This window comes from Pyrus communis, chromosome 11 (assembly GCF_041283825.1).
Source record: "Pyrus communis isolate YQ-2024b chromosome 11, ASM4128382v1, whole genome shotgun sequence".
In the NCBI taxonomy this organism is placed as follows: domain Eukaryota; kingdom Viridiplantae; phylum Streptophyta; class Magnoliopsida; order Rosales; family Rosaceae; genus Pyrus; species Pyrus communis.
Window position 1 is genome coordinate 28,070,564 of NC_142575.1, and position 18,424 is coordinate 28,088,987.

At 38.7% G+C, this 18,424-nt stretch overlaps 3 protein-coding genes across 3 annotated transcripts; all 3 read right to left on the minus strand.

The window, feature by feature from the left end:
• Window positions 1–2,423: 2,423 nt before the first annotated feature.
• On the minus strand, window positions 2,424–4,533 carry LOC137743467 (B3 domain-containing protein LOC_Os12g40080). Its single transcript, XM_068483361.2, has 4 exons — window positions 4,273–4,533; window positions 3,462–3,825; window positions 3,216–3,343; window positions 2,424–2,898 (listed from the first exon to the last, which is right to left on the minus strand). Exons 1-4 carry the CDS (start codon window positions 4,336–4,338, stop codon window positions 2,590–2,592), a joined length of 867 nt encoding a protein of 288 aa, XP_068339462.2. The 5' UTR covers window positions 4,339–4,533; the 3' UTR covers window positions 2,424–2,589.
• An 835-nt stretch (window positions 4,534–5,368) lies between these two features.
• On the minus strand, window positions 5,369–13,345 carry LOC148693227 (B3 domain-containing protein REM5-like). The gene is made up of 4 exons (XM_088679122.1): window positions 13,265–13,345; window positions 6,993–7,392; window positions 6,783–6,913; window positions 5,369–5,653 (listed from the first exon to the last, which is right to left on the minus strand). Exons 1-4 carry the CDS (start codon window positions 13,343–13,345, stop codon window positions 5,369–5,371), a joined length of 897 nt encoding a protein of 298 aa, XP_088535248.1.
• Window positions 13,346–14,676: 1,331 nt separating this feature from the next.
• LOC148693228 (putative B3 domain-containing protein Os04g0347400) lies at window positions 14,677–18,414 on the minus strand. The gene is made up of 5 exons (XM_088680337.1): window positions 18,334–18,414; window positions 16,406–16,805; window positions 16,178–16,308; window positions 15,717–16,001; window positions 14,677–14,877 (listed from the first exon to the last, which is right to left on the minus strand). The coding sequence occupies exons 1-5, from the start codon at window positions 18,412–18,414 to the stop codon at window positions 14,677–14,679; spliced, it is 1,098 nt and encodes a 365-aa protein (XP_088536463.1).
• Between the last annotated feature and the right edge of the window lie 10 nt (window positions 18,415–18,424).

Below are 18,424 nucleotides of genomic sequence, written 5' to 3' on the forward strand. Positions count from 1 at the left end.
AATCTTATCGAAATCTATCACCAAATATTGTATTTTTGAATAATAACATATGGTGTGATAAGATCAGTTAAAAATTCTTTCCAAAGTTACAAATAAAATTATTTTTATTATTTTATAAAATATAAAAATATTAATATTTTAATACGAATTACCTTGGCTATAGTTTAAGAATATGCAATTACTATTCATTAAAGACCTTTACATACTAAAATTGCACTAAAGCTCATAGACTCAACTCAGTATTCGACTCGATTTTGGGTTGTAATGACAGAAAATATCTCGACCACGGTCAATTTAATGGGAAAGAAAATAAGCGTAACTCATAATATGTTGCATCACTGTTACTTTGTCACATATAAGGATGAAGTACCGATTTACTTCTTGAACTATCATTTCAGTAAAAATTAGGTACTTAAATTATTTTTTCGGTAAAATAAGTCTTTAAATTCATTAAAAATTGCTAGTATTATTCTACTATTATATTCAAAGCTATTTTATCCAATTTTTCGTTAACTAAATTCACTTGACACACTTTAAAGTATAATTCTGTTCTTTTCTCACCTATAAGCCCTTAATATTTCATATAGGTTGTGAATCTAAGGTCTAATTTACCTTCTAAAGTTAACTCCATGCATTATTTCTTTACGTAAAATTATCAATCTACCATCTAACGTCTATCACATACAATACAAGTAACGTGACTTAAATATACGGAAAATTGAATAAGTAGCTTCAAATACAATATTAAGGATGTAATTGGTAGATTATTATAATTTAATGACTGATTTTTCTGAAAAAAATATTTTAAGGACCTAATTTTCATTCAAATGATAATTCATGAACTAAATTGACAGTTCACCATATACAGGTAGCTAGTACAGTAACTATTAAAGTCGCTGAAGAAGGGTAGTTGGCTAGTTGCTTAACAATTAAAGTAATTAGTGCAGTTCATCAGAAAAATTGCAGCTAGCTAGTACAGTAATTATAAAAGTAACTAGCAGCTTCAATCGGACTTCGATATCTTTTGGTGGGCTCTACGTTCCGTACTTCTTTTCTGCAGAAGGGTAAAAGGATAGGGAGCTAAGAAACTAGGCGAGCTAACAGGTTATTAGTTTGGTTCTGGGCAAAATAATGGTACAGACGTCATCATCCTCCTCCTCCTATCTTGACGAGCAAGAGCGAGTTTCTTGCATCCCTTCCCCTAAACAAATTCTAATTTCAAAATTTACATTAACAGCAAAATATACATTCATATTTTTCTCGTGCAAACGATAAAGCGGTGAATCATCTCGCTATGAATGCGTTCTCTTGTTTCCTTGTTTTTACACTTAGGTAGAAAATGAACCATCTTGGTTATCTCATGTACTGTATATTAATGTGCCATCTACCAAAGTTATGACTCTCTTGTAAATAAACATGAAATTAGGTTGTGGCACGATTTGGCTCTTTTGTGAGTACAAGTCACGACGTTGTTTCTCTTTGTCAATTGACTGCTACCAAGTTATGACCTGAATGTAATGAAGTTGGTTGGCAGAGTTAAACTATTATGGTCACTTTGGCAAGACGTATATCCTTCAGCTTTTACAAAACAGTACCCCTTCATACCGCTATTGTCTCTATCAGTATATTTATTGTACTTCAGACATTTCAGTCTTGTACATGGTTCAATAATTTTCCAAGTACAATTATTTTTAGGTTATGCTGAAATCAACAACTATTTTCCTCAATAAGGTTTTAGGAAAACTAATGAAAATGATTTGAAAACTTTGAGTTTTAACGATAAAGACAAAATAAAGGGTAAAGTGAATAGTACGAGGATTGACTTTTTAGTGTAAAAATGTGATTTTTCATTAAAGTGAACAGTACCGCGGACTTTTCGTTAAAACTCCTTAAGTTTTTTAGCTCACTCATTCTTAAGTTAAATTTTAATGCGACAAGCTTGCAGTTTAGTTGGTCAAGAGCGATCATTCTTACACCTTAGGCTTCGACTCCAATTCCCACCTCCTGCATATATGCTTGAATAAACAACGAAAAAAAAAAAATCAACCTCTATTTTGGGATTGACCAAGTATTCACGAATGCTCCTTTAATTAGGACGTAACTGTTGATACAAACTCAATTGTGACAAATTGGGAAAGAAAAGGTTCCACCACCAATTCACCTGGCATTCACATTTCTAGCCCATCTTATCCTGAATAAAAAAGCTACCACAAAATATTTAGTAAAATTTAATGGGCACTAAACATAAGTGCAAGAAACTATTAGCTTATTTGGTTAAGAATGTTTATTATTGCATTCAAGATCCTAAGATCGGATATCCCAATATTGCTTCTATAAAAATAAAAACTTTTTATTGAAGATAGTGAAAAAAATATAATCAAAATGAGTCGATGTGGATAATCCAATGAACGGACTTTACAAAGAAAGTGGACTAAATCCAATAATGACTTACAAAACGAAACTTATATAAAGTTTACTCTTAAATGAAATAAGATCATCGTTTAACCAAAATAGATAAGCTAATTATACTGCAGTCACAACATTTTTACAGAAAGATGGTAAATTTGTGATGTTAAACTCTGGGATCAACTAGCTTTCGGCTTTAACATTAGGGCCAGCAAGCACCAGACGACACTTATCGCCTCTCACTGCTCCTTTTCTAAAAATATGAACCTTCATCAAACCTTGCTTCACAAACTCAAAAATCATGGTGTCTCCCGGCGAAATCCGGTTCGCTTTCACACAATGCACCCAACCTGTTGACATGTCCAACTGATGAGATGAAGTAACCCCTCTGATTCTGAGTTGAATAACCCATGATCTCCCAGCTGGATCTTGAAGCGTTACAGTATTCTTAGACATAAGGCGATGATCTACAGCTAGTTGCTTCGGAATCCTCTGCAATCCATCATGGGTAAATTTGCTTGAAAATTGACCACGAAATTACAAATTAAAAAAATTATTCGCGCTAGAAGAGTTTTCACGTAAACGATTCATAATCCTTCCTAAAACTTATAATATAGTGCACCCCTAAAATGAAGTGGAACGCTGAAGAAAGACTTCTTGGAAAATTTTCTCCAGTTAACTGACACTACAAGAAAATAACATCAGTAGTTTTTTATTGTATCTCATGATCGGTTTCAATGTTTTCCAATCGCAAATTTTTTTTGTCAGAAACATGAACTGACTTAGGAAGTGGGTGAAAAAGTACTCACCACGCAACGTAGTAAATGTTTCTTGTTTGAAAACGCTAGAAAACATTGATTCTCTAATTTCAACAGGATGGATCCAGTTTCTGTATCTTCCAAATGATAATGCCTCTTCCTAGAAATGAGGTAATTGCCTACACAATCCAAAACACGATTGAAGGAGCGAAGAAAATGTTAGAGATCAGATACAAAAAATGTTAGAGATCATATACAAATCTTCGCTGGTTGCAGAGAACTAAAACAGATTTTAACTTCTGCCAGTCGGTCTGATTTTGCGCTCTTCGTTATAGTTTTCAGTGTCAAGATCACCAATTTCATCTTTTACTCTAGCTTGATTTTGTGTATTCCTCACGGCTGCTCCGACATCTTTTTCACATGCACTTCTATCATAGATTTTGACATCAAACTTAGTTTCACCATCATAATCAAAAACCAAAACATCAGCAGCTTCTAAACGATGATCCTTCACAAAACCCAGCCAACCATTGCGGAAGAACAAGCCATTCTCCCTCTCTTCCAATTCCACAGTCCTCCGTATTCCACTAGGGCCTTTGAGATCACATTTGCAAAGTGATCGTCCATTGAAGTTCTTCCTAATAAACGCAGGTGGTATACGCTACAAAATTGAATAACTTCTTAAAAGACCTTATTATATGTTCTTTGTAATATGAGAGATCAAACAAGAAAATACCTTATTAATACTAATACAAAAATAATCCTGCACCTTTAACCAAATCTTTGTAAACCTCACATAAATTGGTTCTGTAAAGATGGACCTACTGTTATTGAATGATAACCATTGTTGCTAACATTCAGAGTAATAAGGATTAAAACAAAACTTAGGGATGAACAATATTTGATTAAAACAAATATGAAAAATATACAGACAACAAAAACCCTAAACCCACACATGAACCATGAACTGGGATATCAATTTTCAACAGAAATTTAATCAATACATTAAAAAATTAAAATGTTACCCAAATGAACCCCCAAAAGTGAGAAAAATACAAACACAAAAATTCACATCTCGAAAAGTAAAAAGGGAGGATGGATCTTTTACCAGACCCTGAGAGAAGTCACCGGCGAGGATCTTGAAAAAAGACGGTTTCTTTGGATTCCTTGCCATTTGAACCAACTGTGTCGACTCGGCAAGGATTCGAGAGAGTTCCACCTTGCCGCTTAATCGAGTAAGTGTTCAACAAACCAAAACTACTTTCTTCTGGTTCTTAATTTAAGTGGCAGAGAATCAAAGTCCTACTTGAAATCATGAGAGACAAGACCTTCAGCTACTTGTCACTTTTTCCAACTTTTCGTCAATGCTTTTCATCTCAGGAGTCATGTCTCTCCTGTCTTTCACTCTCTTTTTTTAACCACTAAAAGTTATAAAGTCTGTATTTGACTCTAATTGTAGCGTTTCAGGTAGTTACTGTTTAAGATGGATTGAGTAAAATTTAGGTCACTTTTTATCTTTAAAAGTAGGATCCCGCTTTTAACTTTTACAGTATCGAAAGTCAAATATGCGCATAAATCAATTTGTTAAAACTCACGTATGAGTTATGTTTTCTACTCCAACGCAAAAACTTAAAATTTAAAATGAGTTTTAAGATTGAGAGCAATTTACATAGATAAGGTATACCGTCACGTAGTGTTCAGATCCAATAATATATTAATAGTGGATAAATTTTGAATTTGGCAATGAATTATTGAATAGAAAATATCAGATCAGAATAAATCTGTATCATGTAAATTGTTCTTTGCATTGGAGAAGAAAATTAAAATATATATCCACCACCTTTTTAAGACCCAAATATGAGAATAGAGGTCTAAAATTTGAATATTTACATTCCATCAAGAAAACAAGATTTAAGTTTGTCTCTAACATCTCCAATACACTAACAAAATTGTCACACTCAAAATTTGAGATTTTGCGTCAGACTAGAAAACAGAAAAACTGAAAACTCACCAATTTTTTTTTCCTATTTGTCTTTAGTTTGAAACAAGCATCTCCAAAGGCATTTGTTGCGCCAATCAACAAAGTGAATTACACAAATGAGTATACAAAAATGTCTCGTGGGACAGTGAAAATAGATATGTGAATGTTGTAGTTAAAACATTTTCTCAAAGTATTAGTATTGACAAGGTCATCAAACTTGGAGTTAAGCTTCTTCGAGTAGCACAGATTTGCCTCCTAATGCTCCCATTCTGTGGGTATGAATTTGCAAAAGACCTTGCTTGACAAACTCAAAAACGACTTCGTCCCCAGGTAATATCTGGTTGGCTTTACAACATTCTCCCAAACCTGTTGCCATATCCACACGGCGCTGAGATACCTTGCCGCGAACGTTAAGTTTAACAAGCCATGATCTCCCAGTTGGGTCATGAATCATTACACTCTTCTTATTTAAAAGATCTTCAGCTATGGCTAGTTTCTTCCGAATTGTCTACAATTTGGAACATCAACAACATCAAGGGAGATAAAACTCCATATAGAGTGCAGTGCTTGTGGTATTTGTTGAAATGTTCCACATCGACCGTATTAATGAGAAAATAAGAGTTTAAATATTCTAACCTCACTCCAACTAGTACCAACACCTTTTGTGATAAAACCTCAAACTTGACGAATTGTGCAAGTGGTAATTTCCAAGTTGAAGACAATATCGGTGTTGTTGGAAGTGAGCTATATGGCTCGTCTCTCTGATAATTCTACATGGTATCAGAGCCAAGGAGCATGCCCATACTATACTGCCACGTGATGGGTGGGTCCCTTTGGCCCCACGTGATGATGGTGGGTCCCTTGGCCCTGCGTGTAGGGTGAGTCCCCTTGGCTCCACGTGGTTGTCGATGTGTGGATCTCCCACGTGTGACCCACTATTGGGTCTCCCATGTGGGGGCATGTTGAAATGTCCCACATCGACCGTATCAATAAGAAAATAAGAGTTTAAATATCCTAACCTTATTCTAACTAATACCGACGCCTAGGCCTCGTCTCTCTAATAATTCTATATGGCATCAGAGTTAGGGAGCGAGCCTGTACTATACTGCCACGTAATGGGTGGGTCTTCTTGGCCCCGCGCAATGATGGTGGATCCCTTGACCCCACGTGTAGGGAAAGTCCCCTTGGCTCCAAGTGGTTGTCGATGTGTGGATCTCCCACGTGTGACCCACTATTGGGTCTCACGTAAGGGGGCATGTTGAAATGTCTCACATTGATCTTATCAATGAGAAAATAAGAGTTTAAATATCCTAACCTTACTCCAGTCCTCTTGGCCCCGCGCAATGATGGTGGATCCCTTGGCCCCACGTGTAGGGTAAGTCTCATTGGCTCCACGTGGTTGTCGATGTGTGGATCTTCCACGTGTGACCCACTGTTGGGTCTCATGTGAATGGGCATGTTTAAATATCCTAATCTTACTCCAACTAATACCGAGACCTAGTGAGTCGTATGGCCCACCTCGCTGATAATTCTACAATATTCTAAAGATCTCTTTTACCATTTGTAATCATAAGAGGGGAAGTTTTCAAAAATATGTATAGTTGGCTTCAGAATTGGATGATAATTAACGTACTCACCGCGCGGTATTGCCTTGGATTGTTAAAGATTGCTTTAAAACACAAGTTCTTTGAATTGAACGCGACGGATTCAGTTGATGTTGCTTCTCTGTCATCGTGTACAGGTCTCTTCCCCGATATAACATGATTGCCTGCACATTACCAATTGATAAACAGTTCAAGAAAAGAATAAACAAAGCTGCTAGAGAAAATATATAGCGAATAACGTACACTTCCTTCTTCCAGAATTGAACACTTTGTTTTCACAATTTTCGTTGTAGTTGTCAGTTTGAAGTTCATTAATTTCTTCTTTTACTCGAGCCTGTCCGATGTTAAACAAAGGAATAGAACTGCCAATCCTCCAGCTGTCAGCTATCTCTACATCCTTCTCACAAGCAGTTGTATCATAGATTGCAACTTCAAACTTTGATTTGCCATCATATTTGAAAACCAAAAAATCCCCTTTTTCTAAATGATGATCCCTCACAAAATATTGCCAACCATCATCGAAGAATAAGCCATTCTTTCTCCCTTCCAATTCCACAGTCCTCCGTAATCCATTGGGGCCCCGAATAACACATTTGCAAAGTGACCGTCCATTGAAGTTCTTGACGAACTTAGGTGGTATACGCTGCAAAATGTAATTGATTTTGTAAAACCAAAGAATATGTACTTCTCAAAACAGAACTATTAACATGGAAACTCCAATCTGACGACTACAAGTCTACAAATACATTACCTAATCTTAATGGAGATGTCATGCCAACTTCCAATATACCAATTAATTAATTTATATACAGGATAAAACCTACTATACATTAACGTAAATGACATATGATGTGCTATTAAATATGCGGATCTAAAAAAAGGGTTTAACATGAAAGTAAGCGAACAATACAATCACATAAAAAACACAGTGCTTGAGAAGCACATATCTATTGGTGGTATGTGTTGGAAAATCAAATAAAAATAGGTTGTTAATGGTTAAAACAAGCTGTCGGTTTCTTTCCAGGGTGTTTTTCAGCAACTACAAAGATCATTGCTTCCTCCATGTGCTAGCCGAAAGGAGATTGAAAGACAGCAGAGATGTGAGCTGCTGTGTGCAAGCCGAAAGGTGGTTATTACAACCTGCCATGATGCAATGCATGTGTATGCCAACTATCAAAGTTGCTGCATGTGTTTGAAAGGGTGTAAAGATGTGGAACACCATCATTCATTATATGTATTGTTGGATTGTTTATTTTTTCAGTTTTGTATAAATAGGCCATCTTGCTAAGCCTTAGAGCATATCATCCAAATCCCATTTCCCATTCTCATTTTCAGCTTGTAAGCTATTGATTTTTTGTAAACTCTCTTTCCATATATCAAAGTCCAAGTGCCTTGTTTGTCAAAGCTTGTTGCTTCCCTCCTTTCTCTATTTCTTTGTCCAATTTTATTGAGAGTGAAAGTGAGAGGTGTGATAGAGTTTGTAAACTTATCACCCACATATTTTGGTATTGAGTTAGTAAACTCCTCAAAACCAACAATTGGTATCAGAGCCAGAATACCATTCTGGCAGGTGCAGCAATTATGGCGTCCAACTTAGTGCAACTCCAAGTTCCCACATTGAAGAAAGAAAATTATGAAAGATGGTGCATCCAATTCAAAGCATTGTTTGGATCACAAGAGCTATGGGAAGTTGTCAGTAATGGGTATGTTGTACCCACTACCAAGCAAGAAGCCACATATACTGCAGATCAAAGGAACACTCTCAAGGATTTACAAAAGAAGGACCAGAAGGCGTTGTATCTTCTTTATCAAGGATTAGAAGATTCAACGTTCGAGAAGGTTGCAGAAGCAATAACGAGCAAGCAAGTATGGGACACACTCAGTACAATCTACAAAGGAGTAGATCGGGTCAAGAAAGTGAGATTACAGTCACTTCGAGCAGATTTTGAAACTGCTCACATGAATGAAAGAGAGAGCATCTCCGACTATCACACAAGGCTCATTGCGATAGTAAATCAGATGAGGAGAAATGGCAAGAAACTCGATGAAGTACGAGTTGTGGAGAAAATCCTTCGGTCACTCACATCCAACTTTGAGCATGTGGTGACTGCCATTGAGGAATCGAAGGATTTGGAGACAATGAGCACAGAGGAATTGCTAGGATCCCTCATAGTTCACGAGCAACGCATTCAGAAGAATGCAAGCCCCACAACGCTAGAGCAAGCTTTGGAGTCAAAGTTGAATATTGACAAACCAAATGGAGGTCGTGGGCAGTGGAACTCACGTCGTGGGAGTTCATCCAACCGTAGCCGAGGACGAGCCCGAGGAAGAGGTCGAGGCTATGCACAAAATCAAGGTCAGTCTCAGGAGTGGAGATCTACTCGAGGAAAGGCGCATATCCAGTGTCACAACTGTAAGCAATATGGACATTATGCCAATGAATGTTCACATAAAAATGGTGAGCATGTCAACATGGCAGAATCAAGTGGAAATACTGATGAAGAACTTACAGTCTTGCTAGCACACCATGATTCCAGTAGCCAACAAGATGTTTGGTATTTGGACTCTGGTGCAAGCAATCACATGTGTGGAAAGAAGGATTTTTTTGCCGAACTCAAAGATGGGGCCTATGGATCTGTAAGTCTTGGTGACTCCTCAAAGTTTCCAGTTGAAGGCAAAGGGAAGATCAAGATCATCCAGAAGGATGGTAGAGAAGAATACATCTCCGATACCTACTACATACCAGGTATGAAGAGCAACATTCTGAGCATTGGTCAACTGCTCCAGAAAGGGTACATTATACATATGGAGAACATGTTTCTCACTATCAGGAATGCAAGGAGAAAGCTTATTGCACGTGTTCGAATGTCAAAGAACCAGATGTTTTCGTTGAATTTGAACACAAACATTGGAAGCTGCAACATCGGTGTAATGGAAGATGAGTCATGGAAATGGCATCTTCGATTTGGCCATCTTCATTTCAATGGCCTAAAGTTGCTGTCAAGTGGAGGAATGGTTCGTGGTCTACCCCAAATTGAAGCCACACGCCAAGTATGTGAAGGTTGTGTGCTTGGCAAGCAAGCACGACTATCGTTCCCTGTTGGTGATACATGGAGAGCAAAGGCACCACTGCAGTTGGTGCACACAGATATATGTGGTCCATTGGATCCCATGTCTTATGGAGGTAATAGGTATTTTATTACCTTCATTGATGATTTCTGTAGAAAGACTTGGGTCTATTTTCTCAAGGAGAAGTCAGCTGCCCTAAAAATTTTCAAGGAGTTCAAGGCACTCACAGAGGCTGAAAGTAACCACAAGCTTGTGGCTGTTAGATCAGATAGAGGTGGGGAGTACACCTCCAATGCTTTCCAAGCATACTGCAAGGAGCAAGGAATTAGGCATCAACTTACTGCTGCCTATACCCCACAGCAAAATGGGATAGCCGAAAGAAAGAATCGAACCATCCTTGACATGACAAGGTCCATGCTTAAGGAGAAGAATTTGCCAAAAGAGTTATGGGCAGAAGCTGTAGCTTGTTCGATTTATTTGTTGAATCGATGTCCAACAAAGAGTGTCAAGAGGATGACACCACAAGAGGCTTGGAGTGGATACAAGCCGAATGTTACACACCTAAGAATTTTTGGGTGTGTTGCATATGCTCAAGTTCCAGAAGCCAAGATGAGGAAACTTGATGATAGAGGTGAGAAGTGTGTGTTTGTGGGCTATAGTGAAGAGTCCAAGGCATACAAGCTCTACAACCCACTAACTGGCAAACTAGTGGTTAGTAGAGATGTCATCTTCAGTGAGGAAGAGACATGGAAGTGGAACAACAAAGAAGTCAGTAAAGAGAAGATCGTCTCCACTGATTTTGAAGAACCAGAAGTTGTACCACGTATTGAGCAACAGCCTGCTCAAACAATCACAACAACTCCAGTGCACAGAATTGCAAGGAGTGGTCCTACATCTAGTGAGGAAAGCAGCTCCTCAACTCCAGTAAGGTTAAGGAGTCTCACAGAGATTTATGGACAAGAAGAAGAAGAAACCAATTTTTTCTGCTTCTATGCAGATCATGAGCCTCTCTCATTCAATGAAACTGTGGAAGAAGATTGTTGGAAGAAAGCCATAGAAGAAGAGATCCATGCCATCGAGAAGAATGACACTTGGGAGTTAACAAAGCTCCCACCAAATCAGAAGGCTATTGGTGTCAAGTGGGTTTACAAGATCAAACGCATTGCAGATGGAAGTGTGGATTGATACAAATCAAGGCTTGTAGCAAAGGGCTACAAACAGAAGTATGGAGTGGACTATGATGAAGTCTATGCTCCAGTTGCAAGACTTGACACGGTAAGATTACTAATCTCTCTTGCCGCTCAGCATAAATGGAAAATTTATCAATTAGATGTCAAGTCAGCCTTCCTTAATGGAGTTCTTGAGGAAGAAGTGTACGTGGAACAACCAGAAGGCTTCCAAGTACAAGGAAAAGAAGATAAGGTGTATCGTTTGAAGAAAGCTTTGTATGGCCTCAAGCAAGCACCACGAGCTTGGAACTCAAGGATTGACAACTACCTTCACCAAAATGGATTTCAGAAATGTCCATACGAGCATTCAGTTTACATGAAGAACGGTGAAAAAGGGGAGTTCTTAATTATTTGTCTCTATGTAGATGACTTGTTGTTTATAGGAAACAATGAAGCAATGTTCTATGAGTTCAAGCAATCCATGTTCAGTGAATTCGAGATGACTGACAATGGATTAATGTCATACTTTCTTGGCATAGAGGTGAAGCAAGAAAGTGACGGTATCTACATCTCTTAACAAAAGTACATGAGAGATATATTGGAGAAATTCAATATGGACAAGTGCAATATTGTCAACACTCCAGTTGCAACTGGATTGAAGCGGTCCAAGGAAGGAGAAGGTGAGTTTGTAAACTCAACCGTGTACAAAAGCTTGGTTGGAAGCCTAAGGTACCTTACAATCACAAGACCTGATATAGTTTATGGTGTTGGACTCGTGAGTCGATACATGGAAACACCAAGGGAGTCTCATTGGCTGGCCGCCAAGAGAATTTTGAGGTACATAAGAGGTACTCTAAACTATGGTCTATTTTATAATTTTGGTGAAGATGCAAAATTATTTGGTTATTCAGATAGTGATTGGGGAGGTGACCAAGATGAAAGGAAAAACACAACTGGCTATGTGTTTTTTCTAGGATCAACAGCTTTCTCATGGACTTCAAAGAAGCAATCAATTGTTGCTTTGTCATCGTGTGAAGCCGAGTACGTTGATGTAGCCTCAATCGTGTGTGAGGCAATTTGGTTAAGAAATCTGTTGAAGTCAGTGTGTCATCCACAAGTGGAATCGACTGTGATTCATGTGGATAACATCTCAGCTATCAAGCTTGCTAGGAATCCAGTCCAACATGGAAGGAGTAAGCACATCGTTACCAGGTTCCATTTTTTGAGGGATCATGTGAAGCAAAAGACAATTGAGCTTGTCTATTGTCACACGAAGGAACAAGTGGCAGACATCTTCACTAAGCCACTGCCAGTTGAGCCATTCAAGTTGCTACGTGAAATGCTAGGGATAAAGGCGTTTTAATTTGAGGAGGTGTGTTGGAAAATCAAATAAAAACAGGTTGTTAATGGTTAAAACAAGCTGTCAGTTTCTTTCCAGGGTGTTTTTCAGCAACTACAAAGATCATTGCTTCCTCCATGTGCTAGCCGAAAGGAGATTGAAAGACAGCAGAGATGTGAGCTGCTGTGTGCAAGCCGAAAGGTGGTTATTACAACCTGCCATGATGCAATGCATGTGTATGCCAACTATCAAAGTTGCTGCATGTGTTTGAAAGGGTGTAAAGATGTGGAACACCATCATTCATTATATGTATTGTTGGATTGTTTATTTTTTCAGTTTTGTATAAATAGGCCATCTTGCTAAGCCTTAGAGCATATCATCCAAATCCCATTTCCCATTCTCATTTTCAGCTTGTAAGCTATTGATTTTTTGTAAACTCTCTTTTCATATATCAAAGTCCAAGTGCCTTGTTTGTCAAAGCTTGTTGCTTCCCTCCTTTCTCTATTTCTTTGTCCAATTTTATTGAGAGTGAAAGTGAGAGGTGTGATAGAGTTTGTAAACTTATCACCCACATATTTTGGTATTGAGTTAGCAAACTCTTGTGAATACCAACAGTATGACCCTCAGAAACCTCGCTTTTCCGGTAGACGTGCTATGGTGGCAAATTTGCCTCCTTAATGTGCACCCGCTAGTGAGAAGTGGTTTCAAACACGAACCATGAACAGGTTATTATCAACCTTCAACTAGCTAGAATTCATGGGCATCTTTCAGAATCTAACATATTGATTAAACTTGAAGGGCGCCAAAGAATAGTCTTGGAAGAAAACAAGAACCGAACACACAGAAATCATGAAAGCAGAAAGAAAAGAGAGATTCTTGATTCTTGATTTATGTATCTTTAAATTATAGGGAGAAAGAAGTCTGAGGATGTTACGTACCAGATGCCGGGAGAAGTCACGGAGTAGGATAGTGTAGAAAGATTGTTTCTTTTGTGAATGCTTCACTAGTTTCCTTGCCATTTCGACTTTTGGTATTCCTTTCAAACTAGATAGTTCGCTCGGGACTCTACAGAACAGATGATTGGCTTATTGAAACAAGAGCAGCTGACAACCCTTCTGGTCTTCAGTGAATCCGACACTTCAAAGCTTTTTATGAGTTTACTGCTTGATATCTGCAGCTCGTTTTTGCTTGTCTTTAATCCTATCTGTTCTTATATATCGGTTTCTTGTGGCCCAATTGAAAGAGCTTTCCCTTTCGTTTTGGGGAGCTTTATGTTTCCTAGTTTTATTTTTTTCGATAATTTTGTCACCCCGTACAAAACCTCCACAAAGGGAGCTTTCTCTTCCAATTAAAAGAGCTTTCCCTTTCTTTCTTTTTGGGTAACTTAACCTTTTCTAGATGACCATATGCGAATGGACCAAAGGATACCTAGCCCACGATAGCCATACAGGCAGCCCATAAGATTTTCAGTAGGCCCAAAAGCTTGGAGTCTAATCACATGTCCAATCTTGATGCACCGTGACAGCATGCCAAGAAGCTAGGTTTCTAATGTTTTAATTTGGGAATGTGCTATGCACACACTTCATTTTATTTCTCATATACCATTTGATAATTTCTATCCGTTGATCTTCTTCAATTCATCTGATTCGACAACCAAAAATTAAAAAGATGTGTGAGAAGTAAAATGAAATGTGTAGATATCACACCCCTTAATTTGTTTAGTTAAAATATGTGCTGGTCTGGTTTTTGCAAATGGATTACTGATGGCATGAAATGAAAGAATCACAAGTAGGTAAAGTTAAGTAGTTTTAAAAGGCGATGCCGAAGTTAAGTAATTTCATGGACAGCTTCGTCTGAATGAAAGTTTTGAGGCATTAGGCGATACTTTCACGAGATTTAAAATTATTAATATATATATTATAATATAATATGTAAAACAAATGCCCATTGTCATTTAAAAATGCACAAATCACAAAAAAAAATTTAACTCTCAAACATACTTAAAAAATAAGATAAAAAAATAATCATTTATCCAAATCTCTTCATCTAAATTAAAGGTAATATCTTCTTCTTCTCCGTTGCCAAGTTTCCATTTCAAAAAATAAAAAAATAAAAATTCATATCCAAACGCAGCACTTCAGTCGTTTAGGCACACCTCGATCACGTCTAAGTAAGTTTAAGCTTACTCTGCTGGGCAGAGGTGTTTTCATCATTGCTCCGCCTTCAAGGCCGCTTAGACCAATCTTAAGGTGCGTTTTCTATAACATTCGGAGAAAGTAATCGCCGGGATTTGCCTCCTAATGCTTCCACTCTGTAGATATGAATTTGCAAAAGACTTTGCTTGACAAACTCAAAAACGACTTCGTCCCAGGTAAAACCTGGTTGGCTTTACACAGCATTCTCCCAAACCAGCTGCCATATCCACACGACACTGGGAACCCTTGCCGCGAACGTCAAGTTTAACGAGCCATAATCTCCCAGTTGGATCCTGAATCATTATACCCTTCTTATTTAAAACATCTTCAGCTACGGCTAGTTTCTTTGGGATTGTCTGCAATTTAGAACATCAACGACGTCAATGGAGAAAAAATTCCATATATAGTGCAGTGCTTATGATATTCTAACGATCCCTTTTACCATTTGCTATCATAAGAGGGAAAGTTTTCAACAAAAAAAAAAAAAAAAAAAAAAAAAAATATATATATATATATATATAGTTAGCTTCAGAATTGGATGATAATTAACATACTCACCGCACGATATCTCCTTGGATGATAAGTAACATAATCACATGTCCAATCTTGATGCACCGTGACAGCATGCCAAGAAGCTAGTTTTCTAATGTTTTAATTTGTTTAGTTAAAATATGTGCTTGTCTGTTTTTTGCAAATGAATTACTGATGGCATGAAATGAAAGAATCACAAGTAGGTAAAGTTAAGTCGTTTTAAAAGGTGATGGCGAAGTTAAGTAATTTCATGGATAACTTCGTTTGGACGAAAGTTTTGAGGCATTAGACGATATTCTCACGAGACCTAAAATTATTAATATATATATTATGTATAATATAATATGTAAAATAAATGCCCATTGTCATTTAAAAAAGCACAAATCACAAAAAAAAAAGTTAAACATACTAAAAAAAAGAGTCACTCATCCAAATCTCTTCATCTAAATTAAAGGTAATATCTTCTTCTTCTTCGTTGCCAAGTTTCCATTTAAAAAAAAAAAAAAAAAAAAAAAATCATAGTCAAACGCAGCACTTCAGTCGTTTAGGCGCACCTCGATCACGTCTAGGTAAGTTTAAGCTTAATCTGCTGGGCAGAGGTGTTTTCATCATTGCTCCGCCTTCAAGGCCGCTTAGACCAATCTTAAGGCGCATTTTCTATAACATTCGGAGAAAGTAATCGCAGTGATTTGCCTCCTAATGCTTCCACTCTGTAGATATGAATTTGCAAAAGACTTTGCTTGACAAACTCAAAAACGACTTCGTCCCCAGGTAAAACCTGGTTGGCTTTACAGCATTCTCCCAGACCAGTGGCCATATCCACACGACACTGAGAACCCTTGCCGCGAACGTCAAGTTTAACGAGCCACGATCTCCCAGTCGGATCCTGAATCATTATACACTTCTTATTTAAAACATCTTCAGCTACGGCTAGTTTCTTTGGGATTGTCTGCAATTTAGAACATCAACGACGTCAATGGAGAAAAAAATTCCATATATAGTGCAGTGCTTATGATATTCTAACGATCTCTTTACCATTTGCAATCATAAGAGGGAAAGTTATATAAAAATATATATATATATATATAGTTAGCCTCAGAATTGGATGATAATTAACGTACTCACCGCGCGATATCGCCTTGGATTGTTAAAGATTGCTATAAAACACGAGTTCTTCGATTTGAACAAGACGGATTGAGTTGATGTTGCTTCTCTGTGATCGTGTGCAGGTATCTTCCCCGATATCAGATGATTGCCTGTACATTACCAACAGTTCGAGAAGAAAAGAACAAACAAAGCTGCTAGAGAAAATAAATAGCACATACAGATCTTTTGTAGAAGCCAATAACTTACATTTCTTTCTTCCGGAAATGAACACTTTGTTTTCACGGTTTTCGTTGTAGTTTTCAGTTTCAAGTTCAACAATTTCTTCTTTTACTCGAGCATGTCCGTTGTTAAACAAAGGAACAGAACTGCGAATCCTCCAGCTGTCAGCTATCTCTACATCCTTCTCACAAGCAGTAGTATCATAGATTGCGACTTTGAACTTTGATTCGCCATCATATTTGAAAACCAAAAGATCCCCGTTTTCTAAATGATGATCCTTCACAAAATATTGCCAACCACCATTGAAGAATAAGCCATTCTTTCTCTCTTCCAATTCCACAGTCCTTCGTAATCCACTGGGGCCTCGAAGAACACATTTGCAAGGTGACCATCCATTGAAGTTCTTGACGAATTTAGGTGGTATACGCTACAAAATTTAATTGCTTTTTTAAAACCAATATATATGTGCTTCTCAATACTAAACTATGAACATGGAAACTCATCTGATCTGATGACTATATGACAAGTTAGTGTTAACAAAAACAACATAACACTGATTGTCAAATTTGAGCTACAAGAAGTCTACAAACTCCTTGAGCAAGTCCCAGTTCCAGCTGACATTCAGTTTATCAATATAATACGGCAATAGAAACATGGTACACACAAGGATACTGCCCACCCCAACCAACAACCCCCCCGGTGACATCCCACATTGCCCAGGGGAGTAATCCTTAAATGTATATTCCCATCCTTACCTAGCACGAGGCCTTTTGGGAGCTCACTGGCTTCGGGTTCTGTAGGAACTCCGAAGTTAAGCGAGAAGGGGGCTTGAGCAATCTCATGATGGGTGACCCACTGGGAAGTTGCTCGTGAGTTCCCAAAAACAAAACCGTGAGGGCGTGGTCGGGGCCCAAAGCGGACAATATCGTGCTACGGTGGTGGAGCGGGCCCGGGAAGTAGTCCCGCCCGGGCCGGGATGTGACAAATTGGTATCAAAGCCTAACCCTGACTGTGGTGTGCCGACGAGGACGTCGGGCCCCTAAGGAGGGTGGATTGTGACATCCCACATCGCCCAGGGGAGTGATCCTTATATGTATATTCTCATCCCTACCTAGCACGAGGCCTTTTGGGAGCTCACTGGCTTCGGGTTCCATGGGAACTCCGAAGTTAAGTGAGTAGCGCACGAGAGCACTCCCATGATGGGTGACCCACTGGGAAGTTCTCGTGTGAGTTCCCAGAAACAAAACCGTGAGGTCGTGGTTGGGGCCCAAAGTGGACAATATCGTGCTACGGTGGTGGAGCGGGCTCGGGAAGTGGTCCGCCCCGGGCGGGGATGTGACAATTTGGTATCAAAGCCTAACCCTGGTCGCGTGTGTGCCGACGAGGACGTCGGACCCCTAAGGGGGGTGGATTGTGACATCCCACATTGCCCAGGGGAGTGATCCTTAAATGTATATTCCTATCCTTACCTAGCACGAGGCATTTTGGGAGCTCACTGGCTTCGGGTTCTGTAGAAACTCCGAAGTTAAGCAAGAAGGGGGCTTGAGCAATCCCATGATGGGTGACCCACTGGGAAGTTGCTCGTGAGTTCCCAAAAACAAAACCGTGAGGGCGTGGTCGGGGCCCAAAGCGGACAATATCGTGCTACGGTGGTGGAGCGGGCCGGGATGTGACACCCCCCCCCTCGGCCCCCGCCGGGAGGGCCTTTGACCCTCAGAAACCTCGCTTTTCCTCTAGTGAAAAGAAGTAGTTTCAAATATGACCACGAACAGGTTATCATCAACCTTCAACTAGCTGAATTCATGGGCATCTTTCCGAATCTAACATATTGTTTAAACTTGAAGGCATGCCGAACATTAAGCTTAAAAAAAAACAAGAAGGCAGAAAGAAAGAGGCAATCTTGTTTATTGATTCTTGAAATTATAGTGAGAAAAAAGTCTGAGGATGTTACATACCAGATGCCGCGCGTAATCACCGAGTAGGATGGTGTAGAAAGATTGTTTCTTTTGTGAATGCTTCACTAGTTTCCTTGCCATTCCAACTTTT